Source organism: Formica exsecta, unplaced genomic scaffold (genome assembly GCF_003651465.1).
Source record: "Formica exsecta isolate Colony F162 unplaced genomic scaffold, ASM365146v1 scaffold47, whole genome shotgun sequence".
In the NCBI taxonomy this organism is placed as follows: Eukaryota; Metazoa; Arthropoda; class Insecta; order Hymenoptera; family Formicidae; genus Formica; species Formica exsecta.
The window spans coordinates 1,205,121-1,217,015 of NW_021851936.1; the positions used below are offsets into that span (position 1 = coordinate 1,205,121).

General features: G+C 34.7%; 1 protein-coding gene across 2 annotated transcripts; it reads right to left on the reverse strand.

The window, feature by feature from the left end:
- Window positions 1-1,301: 1,301 nt before the first annotated feature.
- Window positions 1,302-11,787, reverse strand: LOC115241167. Of its 2 annotated transcripts, XM_029816786.1 has the most exons (4): window positions 10,885-11,005; window positions 10,354-10,538; window positions 9,736-10,100; window positions 1,302-9,276 (listed from the first exon to the last, which is right to left on the reverse strand). In XM_029816786.1, exons 2-4 carry the CDS (start codon window positions 10,475-10,477, stop codon window positions 8,419-8,421), a joined length of 1,347 nt encoding a protein of 448 aa, XP_029672646.1. In that variant the 5' UTR covers window positions 10,478-10,538; window positions 10,885-11,005; the 3' UTR covers window positions 1,302-8,418. The 2 variants fall into 2 exon arrangements, with proteins under 2 accessions (XP_029672646.1, XP_029672645.1); XM_029816785.1 differs by lacking the exon at window positions 10,354-10,538 and having other exon boundaries at window positions 10,885-11,787.
- Window positions 11,788-11,895: the final 108 nt, after the last annotated feature.

Here is an 11,895-nt window from a genome sequence, read left to right on the forward strand (position 1 = left end):
TTTATGGCTCTTGTTCTAAAAAGATACAAGAAGTCTGTAATAATTATAAATAAATCATTCTAATGATTGCTATGTTTGTGCGATATAAGCGAAATATGTAACATACGGGTTAATTTATCTATTTGTATATAATTCCAGGACATTGCTTTCTTTGCACAAAAGGATCATAGGACGAAGTTATGTTTAAATAAACAACGGAGGCCATATCCTTAGTTTAGGGTGTATGTGTATAGTATCTGCATGTACCAGAAACAACAGTTACAACTTATAACAATTTTTTTATTCTTTTTATCATTATTATTTTATTGTTATTATTAATATATTATTTGTTGTTGTTTTATTTTATTATATTATTATTCATTATTATTTAAAGTGGCACTACGAGACCAGAAACCTGTAAAGGGTTTTTTTCTTATCATGAAATAGTTCTCGGGAGCAGAAATCTTTTCTTCTATTTTCTCTCTCTCTCTCTCATTTTTTTTATTGCAAAAGCATGCGTTCTTTTACAACGAAAAAAATGTATGATCCAATTCGACAAATCGAAATCATTCTATTTATAGTTTCCCCCTTCTCCTTTTGCTCTCTCGACACCCTTCTCATATCTTTCTGTGATTATCTTAAGTTCCTTCTTCACGTGACCTTAGAAAGTGAAAATATCGAGGTTCGAAGATCCATGAAGAGAGTTTAATGATGCGATGATCTATGAAAATAACAGAGTGCAAAATATAGTTTGAACAATCTAAATACCAAGAAGTACAAAATCTAAAAAACCTAGAATCTTATAGTAACTTAAAAGAATCGCGAAATTTTAAATTGGAAAGAATCTATCTTCGAGAAGATCCTCCGCGGAATTTGTAATTTCAAATCCGTGAGATCTAAAATCGGAGGAAACTAAAATCCTAGATTCCGAGGATTCGAGTAAATCGGCGAATGTGGAAGATTCGAGAGATCCGCAGGATCGATGGAACCCTCAGAATATTCCTAGATTCCAACAATCTTGAGATTTAATAAAGCGTATTAAAGATAAGATGATCGCGAACGAAGTATGAGATGAGATAAGACACATGGAAAAATCTTAACGCCAACGGAACGACGAATTTAACTCCTTCCTTTATACGCGGGTGCATCTTTTTTTTTTCTTGAGTCGCCCCAAATTTGCCCTCGAGCGTTCCTCGAGTCGGCCTTAACGAAACGACCCGTATGTGTAAAGTAGTTCCTCACGACAGTTCGCTGTATTATTATATAATATATGTATATTGTGACTTATACACTTGGCAATTATAGATTCTCGTGGATAATTATGGTATTATACGGTCTTTATTATTTACATGCTTGCTGCACACTTGTCAGACACGCACACGCACACTTTCACGCACGCGCGATTATATGAATTGTATATATATGTATATACATAGACACATGTGGTCTACGTGTGTTCTTGCTGTGGATATATGTTATGCATTTATGTATATATACACATATTATACTCCGTAACGCGATAAAACGTTAAAAAAGTCGTCATCGTCAGTACATTAGTTCTCTCTTTTTCTTTCATCATTAATGCTTAAAAAACCCTTAATTTGCACTACTTGTTTTATGTTTCGTTTTCGACAGTGCACTGTAGGATTGCAAATCATGATTAGTTTATATTATATAGTTTATATTATGTATAAATATGCATGGTATGCGAAGAAAGCACTCGCGCCATACTTCATCTTAAAAGATATAGTTTTAATTAAGCGCTGTAAACTTATTCTGTAATTATGTAATAGTGTATTTGTATTATGTGAAGTTGCATAAGTATAATAACTTAGCATTTAATTAAGTGAATATTTAAATAATTCCAAAGTTTCTGTAATTTAAATATGTACATATTTTAACAATAAATAATCTAGGATTTAGAAGATTTAGAATTACAAGGAAAATTTTATCATCCGAGAGATCCATAGAATTTAAAAGAAATAAAATTTTATAATTTAATATGAAAAAATTTATTATATATATTATATTTATAATAAATCTTTATACTTATGCTGATGAATAATTTTGTTTGCCACATAATATAAATACACGATGAAAAGAGTATAATATAATATTCACATAATAAAACCATGATGATGTGCGAGTGCTTTCTTGGCATATTGTATACGTGTATATAGGGCAACGCGTGCCTCTCGCGAGGGAAGACTCCTCCTAAGTACCTCGTCCTGAATAAATCTCGCAGGAATCCCCATCTTTTGATTTACTCCCCTGCTTCATTGTTTCGAATCTTACCTCCATAAGTTAACGTAATTAATTAATTACTTCATTTATCCATTAATACGAGCTAATAATCGCTACGCGACAAGAGATGCTAAATGTACTTCGCGATCGATACGAATATTTATACAGAATGCTCCGAAAGTTTTGCGCGACAATAATTGATTTCTCGCGACAAAAATTAATGTCTCGCAACATATATCTTACTTGAAAAAAGAATTTTATTCTATTTGAGTCAAAATCAATTTAAAATCATATAAGATTTATGGAATCCGTGAATTCATGAATTAATATTTAAATAGATATTTTGAAAAATGTCGTATTCGAAAAGCGTTTAAAAGAAACGCTGAAACATATTCAAAACATAAGTATTCTTAAGAATTTATATAGGATTATACAAGAGGGCATTTATAGTGGGAAAGATTGTCGTCGCGAAGATAAAATACTAGCACCGAGTACTCTTGACACGCGTTTGGCACATACTTTTGGAACGCTCTGTATAGAGTTTCTTTTCTGCTACATCGAGTAGTTGCTATGTTTTTTCTCCTTTTAAAAGTAGTTAGAGGTTATTGTAATGTGGTCATGCAGATACATAGAGGTAATCATAATGCGAGGTTGCTTACGCTAGATCTCTCCCTTACGTTGATCGTCAGTTGCTTGCTGTAGATCGATCAATCGATAGATCGAGGAAAAGTCGCGCTATTATGCGTTATGCGTAAAATGACACAAAAATTGCAACAATATTTTAGGCAACAAATCACGTAAACAAGGATAACATAAACAAGAATGTTGCAAATATTCTTGTAAAATAAAGCTCTTCTCCGACATTAATAATATTTTATACGATCAGAAACATTTGAAAAAGTGTGTATTATAAATAACATAAATTACTCAATAATATATAAAAATTATGCATAGTATAAATATTATCAGAATTATAAGATCAGGATTTGAAGATCTGATATGAAATTAGGGTTGCAGAAAAATTTAAGAAAAATTCAAGAATCTATGAATTTATGGCTCTTGTTCTAAAAAGATACAAGAAGTCTGTAATAATTATAAATAAATCATTCTAATGATTGCTATGTTTGTGCGATATAAGCGAAATATGTAACATACGGGTTAATTTATCTATTTGTATATAATTCCAGGACATTGCTTTCTTTGCACAAAAGGATCATAGGACGAAGTTATGTTTAAATAAACAACGGAGGCCATATCCTTAGTTTAGGGTGTATGTGTATAGTATCTGCATGTACCAGAAACAACAGTTACAACTTATAACAATTTTTTTATTCTTTTTATCATTATTATTTTATTGTTATTATTAATATATTATTTGTTGTTGTTTTATTTTATTATATTATTATTCATTATTATTTAAAGTGGCACTACGAGACCAGAAACCTGTAAAGGGTTTTTTTCTTATCATGAAATAGTTCTCGGGAGCAGAAATCTTTTCTTCTATTTTCTCTCTCTCTCTCTCATTTTTTTTATTGCAAAAGCATGCGTTCTTTTACAACGAAAAAAATGTATGATCCAATTCGACAAATCGAAATCATTCTATTTATAGTTTCCCCCTTCTCCTTTTGCTCTCTCGACACCCTTCTCATATCTTTCTGTGATTATCTTAAGTTCCTTCTTCACGTGACCTTAGAAAGTGAAAATATCGAGGTTCGAAGATCCATGAAGAGAGTTTAATGATGCGATGATCTATGAAAATAACAGAGTGCAAAATATAGTTTGAACAATCTAAATACCAAGAAGTACAAAATCTAAAAAACCTAGAATCTTATAGTAACTTAAAAGAATCGCGAAATTTTAAATTGGAAAGAATCTATCTTCGAGAAGATCCTCCGCGGAATTTGTAATTTCAAATCCGTGAGATCTAAAATCGGAGGAAACTAAAATCCTAGATTCCGAGGATTCGAGTAAATCGGCGAATGTGGAAGATTCGAGAGATCCGCAGGATCGATGGAACCCTCAGAATATTCCTAGATTCCAACAATCTTGAGATTTAATAAAGCGTATTAAAGATAAGATGATCGCGAACGAAGTATGAGATGAGATAAGACACATGGAAAAATCTTAACGCCAACGGAACGACGAATTTAACTCCTTCCTTTATACGCGGGTGCATCTTTTTTTTTTCTTGAGTCGCCCCAAATTTGCCCTCGAGCGTTCCTCGAGTCGGCCTTAACGAAACGACCCGTATGTGTAAAGTAGTTCCTCACGACAGTTCGCTGTATTATTATATAATATATGTATATCTATATATATATATATATATATATATATGTATATATGTATATATTTATATACGCTATCGAATACCTTCCGCGCGTCGTGTGCCATCGCCTCTTGCTTTCTTTCTCTCTCTCTCTCTCTTTCTTTTCTTTTTATCTCACATACATACACACACATACTGTTTCTCGAATATACTTACAATAGAAATATATTAAAATTGCAAAGTTTCACATAGAGCGTATCCCCGACACGTATCGATATATCACTTATATAATCATGTAATACATCCGCTAACGTAAATTCCGAATAATTCCGACTATATTTATACCATTACACGTAATCTATACGCGCGCATATGTATGCATATGTGTTCTTGAAGCGCCGTTCAAAACTTTCAATTTCCTTTCTTCTCGTAAAATAAACTCAATACTTGTCAATACTAATTTCTTGTTAGACAGAATATTAAATTAAAGCTTAATAACTTTGATCATAATAAATATATAAAAAAAGAAGAGTTAATGAATTATTAAATACAACAAATTGGAGAATACTATTTTATTGTATACATATATAGCTCATAAGAAGAAGGCAATAACAATATGTTCCTTAACTTCTCAAATATCTTTGTCTTATTGCCATTTGAGAGCTAAAAATATGTATATAAAATTACAGAAAAAATGAGATTCTCTACTATTGGAAATAGATAAATAACTTGACGATATCTTTTCTAAATAATTAGCAATTATCAAAGAAGAAATAAAATGTAATTACGCACTGATTTAATATTTGAAAGGAAGATTAGAGAGCTTTGAACGATGCTGTCTTAGTGTATGAGCTCCGCTTTGAATGAAATGCGATTTTCATTCGCGGATCTAATCTGAAATACCGCAGCTGCAACGAGCCAAAATGAGTGAAGTGAGTACTAGATTCTATGAAAATTAATAGAATATTAAGAATTGCTGATTTAAACAAGAATAAACAAATTTTAAGAAATAAGCAAATCGAAAGATTGAATATTGAAAAATTTTGTTCACTTAGGCAATTTATTATAAAATTCACGAAAGAGATTTATAAAAAATTAAAATAAAATCTAAAAACTAAAATTAAACCATTATTCAAAAAATAATTTAAATTATAAAAAAGTGGAATTTAAAGAACCTAGTACCCAGATGATCGAAGATCGCAGAATCCGGAGGATTCGAAGATCTTAGGCTACAAGAACATGTTTCACAAGTCTACGTCGGCGAGAATTTACGTCGGCGAGAAATCAACAAATTCATTGTCGCGTCACTTTCTCATTAACTTTGATGTCGATTTTTGCGCAGTGAATCGTCCGCGATGTTCGATGAATAAAAGGCAGCCACGCGATTACATTTATTCATATTTAATATTGATAGTGAGCATTCTTTGGCGATCTGATGGATCGATACATGTGCTCGCCATGTGTTATTCACCCGCCGTTCGAGATCATCGATCGTTCCCGACGTCGACGATCATATCTTGCACCTTCGCGAGATTTTCACATTCTTGATCGCGCCTATTAAAAGTGTAAATTAATCCTTTATTGCAAGATATCTCTCAGAATTTTATTTGAAAAACAGATATAACACGCACAGATTCATTTTACTATGCTAATTATTTATGAGTTATAAATTCTTAAATGTGCTCTACATTGTTCGATGAAATTAAATGCTAAAATATATCGTTCAAAACTTGAGAAAAATTATAATCTAGAAATTATATTCTACAATGAGAGCTTAAAGAATTTAGTATTTAGTTAGTGAAATTCAAAAGGCTACTTAGAACTTTTTATTCATAAATTTAAATTATATATTTTAGAATATTGAGATATAAAATTAAGTTAATCATAGAGAGAATTGCAAACAAGATTACAAAAACTACATTTGAATCCTGCAATAAGGATTAATTAACGGCGCGTTACGAGCGAAGAAAAAGAATTATGTCATTGAGTTTAGTCGAGTCTCGAATTATTACTCATTATATATATTCACATCTTTTAGTTTATTCTCTTTCCTCTCTCTTTCTTTCTCTATTTCTCACTCTCTTCTACTTTGTCTCTCCACTTTAGATAGGGCAGTGTTGTGGACGGTTACGGAATCGGTGTCCGTAATCCCAAAAATGTTTCCTACAAGTATACATGCTAGTTTTAATAAGTACATATTTCTCAACAACCGTCTTTAGAACTAGGTTTTTAATAAAGTTGTATCATATTACATGATTCCATTATGATGCGCTCTCCTCCTACCCCTCCGTTTTGTTTTCTCTTCTCCTTTTTCTTTCTTATTACGAAACATTTCCGGAAGGGAGTAGTGGCGTTTTTCATCGATCTACCCTCTGTCATCTTTCGATCTTAGAATTAGGTTTTTCCCCGCAACGCAAATGCGATTCGCACACCTTTCGCTTTTTCGTGGACCTTATCTTTGATCCGAGGATTTCGTGAACAACAAAAAAAAAACTGAGAATTGTTAGGCTGCTCATAGATTCATATGCAGAGTCATCATAAATGATGGAGAATTTCATTGGATAATTGATAAGATTTGACATAACATTACTCATTTTGGTAAGAGCTTTAGAAAATTGATCTATATTTAATTTTTTCAATTTGAATATTAATATTTGTAGTCCGAACAATGAAAGAAATGAAAGAAGAAACTAAATTGCACAGAATTTTTTAATTATTATCTATCTATTCAGCAAAATATAACATTAAATTATCTATCATTCTTCTTATTTTTTTCCTATAATTTCTCCTTGTAGCCAGAATATACAAGGAGATACAAGGAACTTTATGTAGGAAATTATGCAATAGTTCGAGAAATCACTTAGAATACAGGACTAAAAAATCGAAAGTATTATATGTCAAGATTTAAAAAAATTTAAAATTAATATCAAGATCGTGAATATATATACGAAGAATCTAAGATCTAAATAACCTAGAATTTATAGTATCTGCGATCTAAGACATCTAGAACCTAAGATGTTTGAATCTAAAATCTGTGCGATTGAAGGTACCTGGAATCTAAGGCACCTAGGATTACAGTGTTTATAGAATCTGTGAAAATGTTTTATAACATTTAAGATCTACGGCGCATTTAAAATTTAAGGGATTTAAATTTTTAATTTATCCAAATAAACTACCGAAATTCAAAAAACTAGTATTTTTAGTAGTTCAAAAAATACAGGTATCGAAAATAATAACATTTAAAAATTTCTTTCAAGAATTTTGAAATCAAAAGTTCTAAAAACATATCGAAAAATTATAAATCAAACATAGACATATTCTTTAGATATTTCTAAAACTAAGAAATTTTGAGAGATTTCTAAAAAATTAATGAGATTAATATTATAAATTTTACAGGATCATAACATCGGAAATTTCTAAAAAAGAAAATTTTTGGGGGACTCTGCAAGAGAGAGAGAGAGAGAGAAGAGGAAATTCTGAAATCTTAGAAAAAGTTGAAGAACATTCTAGAAAATCCTAGAAGACTAGATTTAAAGAATTCTTAATTCACCAAATCTTGGATGATTTTTACATAGTTATATATCATTCAAGAATCGAGAAATTCCGCGTTAATTCTAGAACTTTCATAGATGTATTTGGCACGAAACGAAGCTACTTCGTTTCTTATTATTAAAAGAATATTTGGCAATCGTAGGAAGACTCAAGGAAGGAAGCTCTCGGGGAATCCTTGAAGGATTACGGAAGATTCCAAGAAATGTTATGACTCTCGGAAAAAATCACAAAAAAGTTGGAAAATCCTCGAATCCAAGAGAGTGTGACCACATAATGTTCCCCGTCCTTATTTCCGTTTACAACATGTCCTAAGTTAATAATAACCAGGAATAGGTGTATAATCTATCTATCTATCTATCTAGTAAAACAGCATCATATTAAAGTCTATCCTCCTCCTCCTCCTCATTATCCTCGTTATTCTCCTCGGACTCCTCCTTGTAGCCGGGATGCTCCGAAATCGCATAGTAGTTCCCGTTATAAATCACTCCGAGCTCCCGCAGAACATCGCCCCGGATGATCGCCTTGATCGTCCAATTGTAGCACTCTTCGCTCTCGCTTTCGCGATCCAATCGCTCGACGTCAAGGATTTTGGAGCTGAGTCGTTCTAGTATGATACCGATGTCCTTGATGCTAAGATGATGTTTCTGGTCAACCGTTAGCTGGTCGATCAAAAGCAGAAATTTCTCCGAGGTCACGATCTCGTCTTCCATTATCGTGTTCTCCGTCTCAGACTCGGAGCTGTCATGCTCTTGATGGTGATGATGATGATTATGATGCAGATGGAAACTGGTGGTGCCGATCAGACGCGAGGTCGACTCCTCGTCGGCGGTGTCGCGAAAGCGAACGTGACCTTTGCTAAGGCCGGGCCGCTTAGTGCCGTCCGACAGAGAGGATGGCGGCTGTGGCGATGGTGTCTGCGTCTGCGTTTGCTGTTGTTGCTGTTGATGCGGATGATGAGGATGTTGATACTGTGCATGCTGCGCATCCTGGATCGGCGACGTTGCCACCGACTTATGCACAGCGATTCTACGGCCCTCCTCGTGCAGGGCGCAGCAATGGAAGTCGCACTCGCCAACGGCGCCGCCGTCAGCACCGTTCACCGGGCTGCCGTTTCGCGCGACCGGTTGATGGATGTGATTTGAGCACTCCGGCGTGTGAATGTGGATGGTCGTGCTGTCGAACGAATTCGTGCCCTGTTTTACTAGGCGACCCGGCATGTGCGGCTGTGTTGGTTGCTGTTGTTGGGATGGAAATGAGTTTAATAATAATTGTTTAGTTCGTGTAAAATAAAAATTGCGAAAAAAGAGAGAGGAAAAGAGAGAAATAACGTAGTTAAAATCCAAAGATTTGATGATGCAACGATGCAACAGTGTGATATATCTAGTCCATTGTTTTAAAAAATTTGAAAAAAATTAACTTAGCAAATTAATAAATGTTGTATTGATTTCTTTAATTACAGATGAAACGGTCAGTCTAGTTGAGATCGAAAAATGCAATGGTTTTATTTTTTTTTTTTTTTTAATATCCGAGGTTTCATTTTGTCGGAATCTTAAGAAAATGAATTAGACTGTTCCACCACTAATCCCATTAATTGCAAATGATATAATAGTTTTAAGAAATCGCGAACTAGAAAAATAGTCGAGATAAAATCTGAAAAGGGAGAACGCTTGAATAAGACCATAATGTTTCAATACCATATCGTCATGATTTATCACAGTGATTCGCGGGCTGGTGTACCGCGTCGGGCCGATCTCACCGGGCAGATGCGTCGCCTTGCCGTCATAGCCGAGCTTGTCCAAGCTGGTCTGGATCACCAAGGACGGCCGTTGAGCGCCGCTCAGGTCGACTTTCTTAGTCGGCGAGTACTTGGAAGTCTGGGCATCCTGGCCTGCCTTCGATTGCTGCTGCTGTACCTGCGACGACGACGACGAGCGCTGGTCCCAGTGTAGCACCACTGTGACTCGGCCTTTATTGTCCATGATTTTCCACGATGGCGTCTCATCGTGCAACTCCAGCGCGTGGATCGTCTCGCAGACTATTTTCGGGATCGCCGAAATTGCTGGGAATACAGAAAAAGAACGAGTTGTTAGTTATTGGCGGATGCGAAAGCAAGGATACGGGTAGTGTTTGGTGCTGCAAGACGTGACAATCAGTGCCGATGATCCATCGCAAGAGTGCGAGATCCACAGATCTTAAGGGAGCTAAAGAATTTACAGATTTAAAAGTCTAAATAGAGGTTTCGGGTAGTATAAAGAAGATTGTAAAAGAATTCAAAACATCTAAAGAGAGCTTAAGAATAGAAAAAAACCTACTTGGTTGATCGTTTAAAGGCTTGTGTGTGTGTAAGGATTCAGTTTGATCCACGTGTAATTCAGTTTGATCAATTTTATCAGTTGCCTCGAAGTTAGTTTCCTCAACCAAGTTGCCGATTTCCATCAACCAAAGTTGATCGTTGTAATATCCCCTTTACATAGCAGCGCGTATGATTCTAAAGCAGCTATATATTCGAGGGTTCAAAAATCCAGAAAATCGAGACATTTGATAGTAGAAGGAAGAGCTACTTGGTTGATCGTTTAAAGGTCTGTGTAAGAAACCAATTTTTATTTGTAAATTAATTCAATGAGACTTTAATTTCTCTCTCAAATAATACACGTTTATAAAAAAAAAAAAACACCGTAACTTCCTGATATTTCGCAATCTTTTATATTCTTCAGAGACATTATCGTTTTCTTTAGACATCCTTTCGAATTTTCTGTCGTCCGTGTTGCTTCAACCTTAAATCCCTCAACCAAGCTGCCGATTTCCCCTAAGATCAATGGCGTGCAATGGGCCTTTTCACCTACCAGCGCGAATGATGTCGACGCCAGTGGGACACCAGCGTTCACCATGCCGCAGCAAGAGCAGGATCGTGTTGTTGCCTAGTGTCTTGAAGTACTCGCCGTCCTCGACTTGCGTGCCGTCCGACTCCAAAACTAGCGAGACATTCTCGTTTTGTGGCACGCCCAGTTTTTCCTTACCTGAAACCAAGGATTGGCCGAGTGTCAGATGACGTTTAGCATTGCGATAACGCTTCAACATCAGCGTGTACGGATGTGTGCATGTTCATGTGCGTTACGTATTCGTGTCTGTTCAGATAAGTGTGCGTATGCCACGTGTCGTTTGTACCGTGTAATCGTGTGAATGGCGTAGTTGCGAATAATAGTGGTGTGTCCTCGAACGAACGAACGGCGCTTTGTCTCTGAGAAATGTTGCGAGAAATGTGTGTTGCGGGAGCGACATTTTCAAAGGAACTTTGCAGATAATGCAATTCCGCGCTGCGATACGCCGCGCGGAAATATTTCCGAACGGAAATATTTCTTCGCCACCGGACATGTAAAAAATGTACCTCGAAAAGATGACGCCTGATGCTCGGCAGAAATTATCCTGAACAAGACATGTATTGATTTTTCATAAAAAATGAATCTGGTATCTGATTCTTTCTCGTGTGATCTTGACGTCTTTTTCCTAATAATTTTTTTATGAGAGAATGTCCAGTATAAAAAAAGCGATACCTTGTAACGAGTGATCTAATATTTAAGTATCGTGAAAGAAATAAGAGTTACATACGATACGTTGCTGTTAATTTGAAATATTACGAAACAATAGACGGATAATAAATTACTTAATTATTTGAAAAGTATTTGTTCTGATAAATATGATATTTTGGAAACGTGATTTTAAATAAAATACCTCAATAGCTTAATATCTAAGTTGTGTTATCAACGTAGTTCGATTTTTAATCGTTTAATATTAAGTTTAACGAAGCTAATCTTTTAGATCCTAACATATTCCTCACCCCGGACAATCAATTCTTC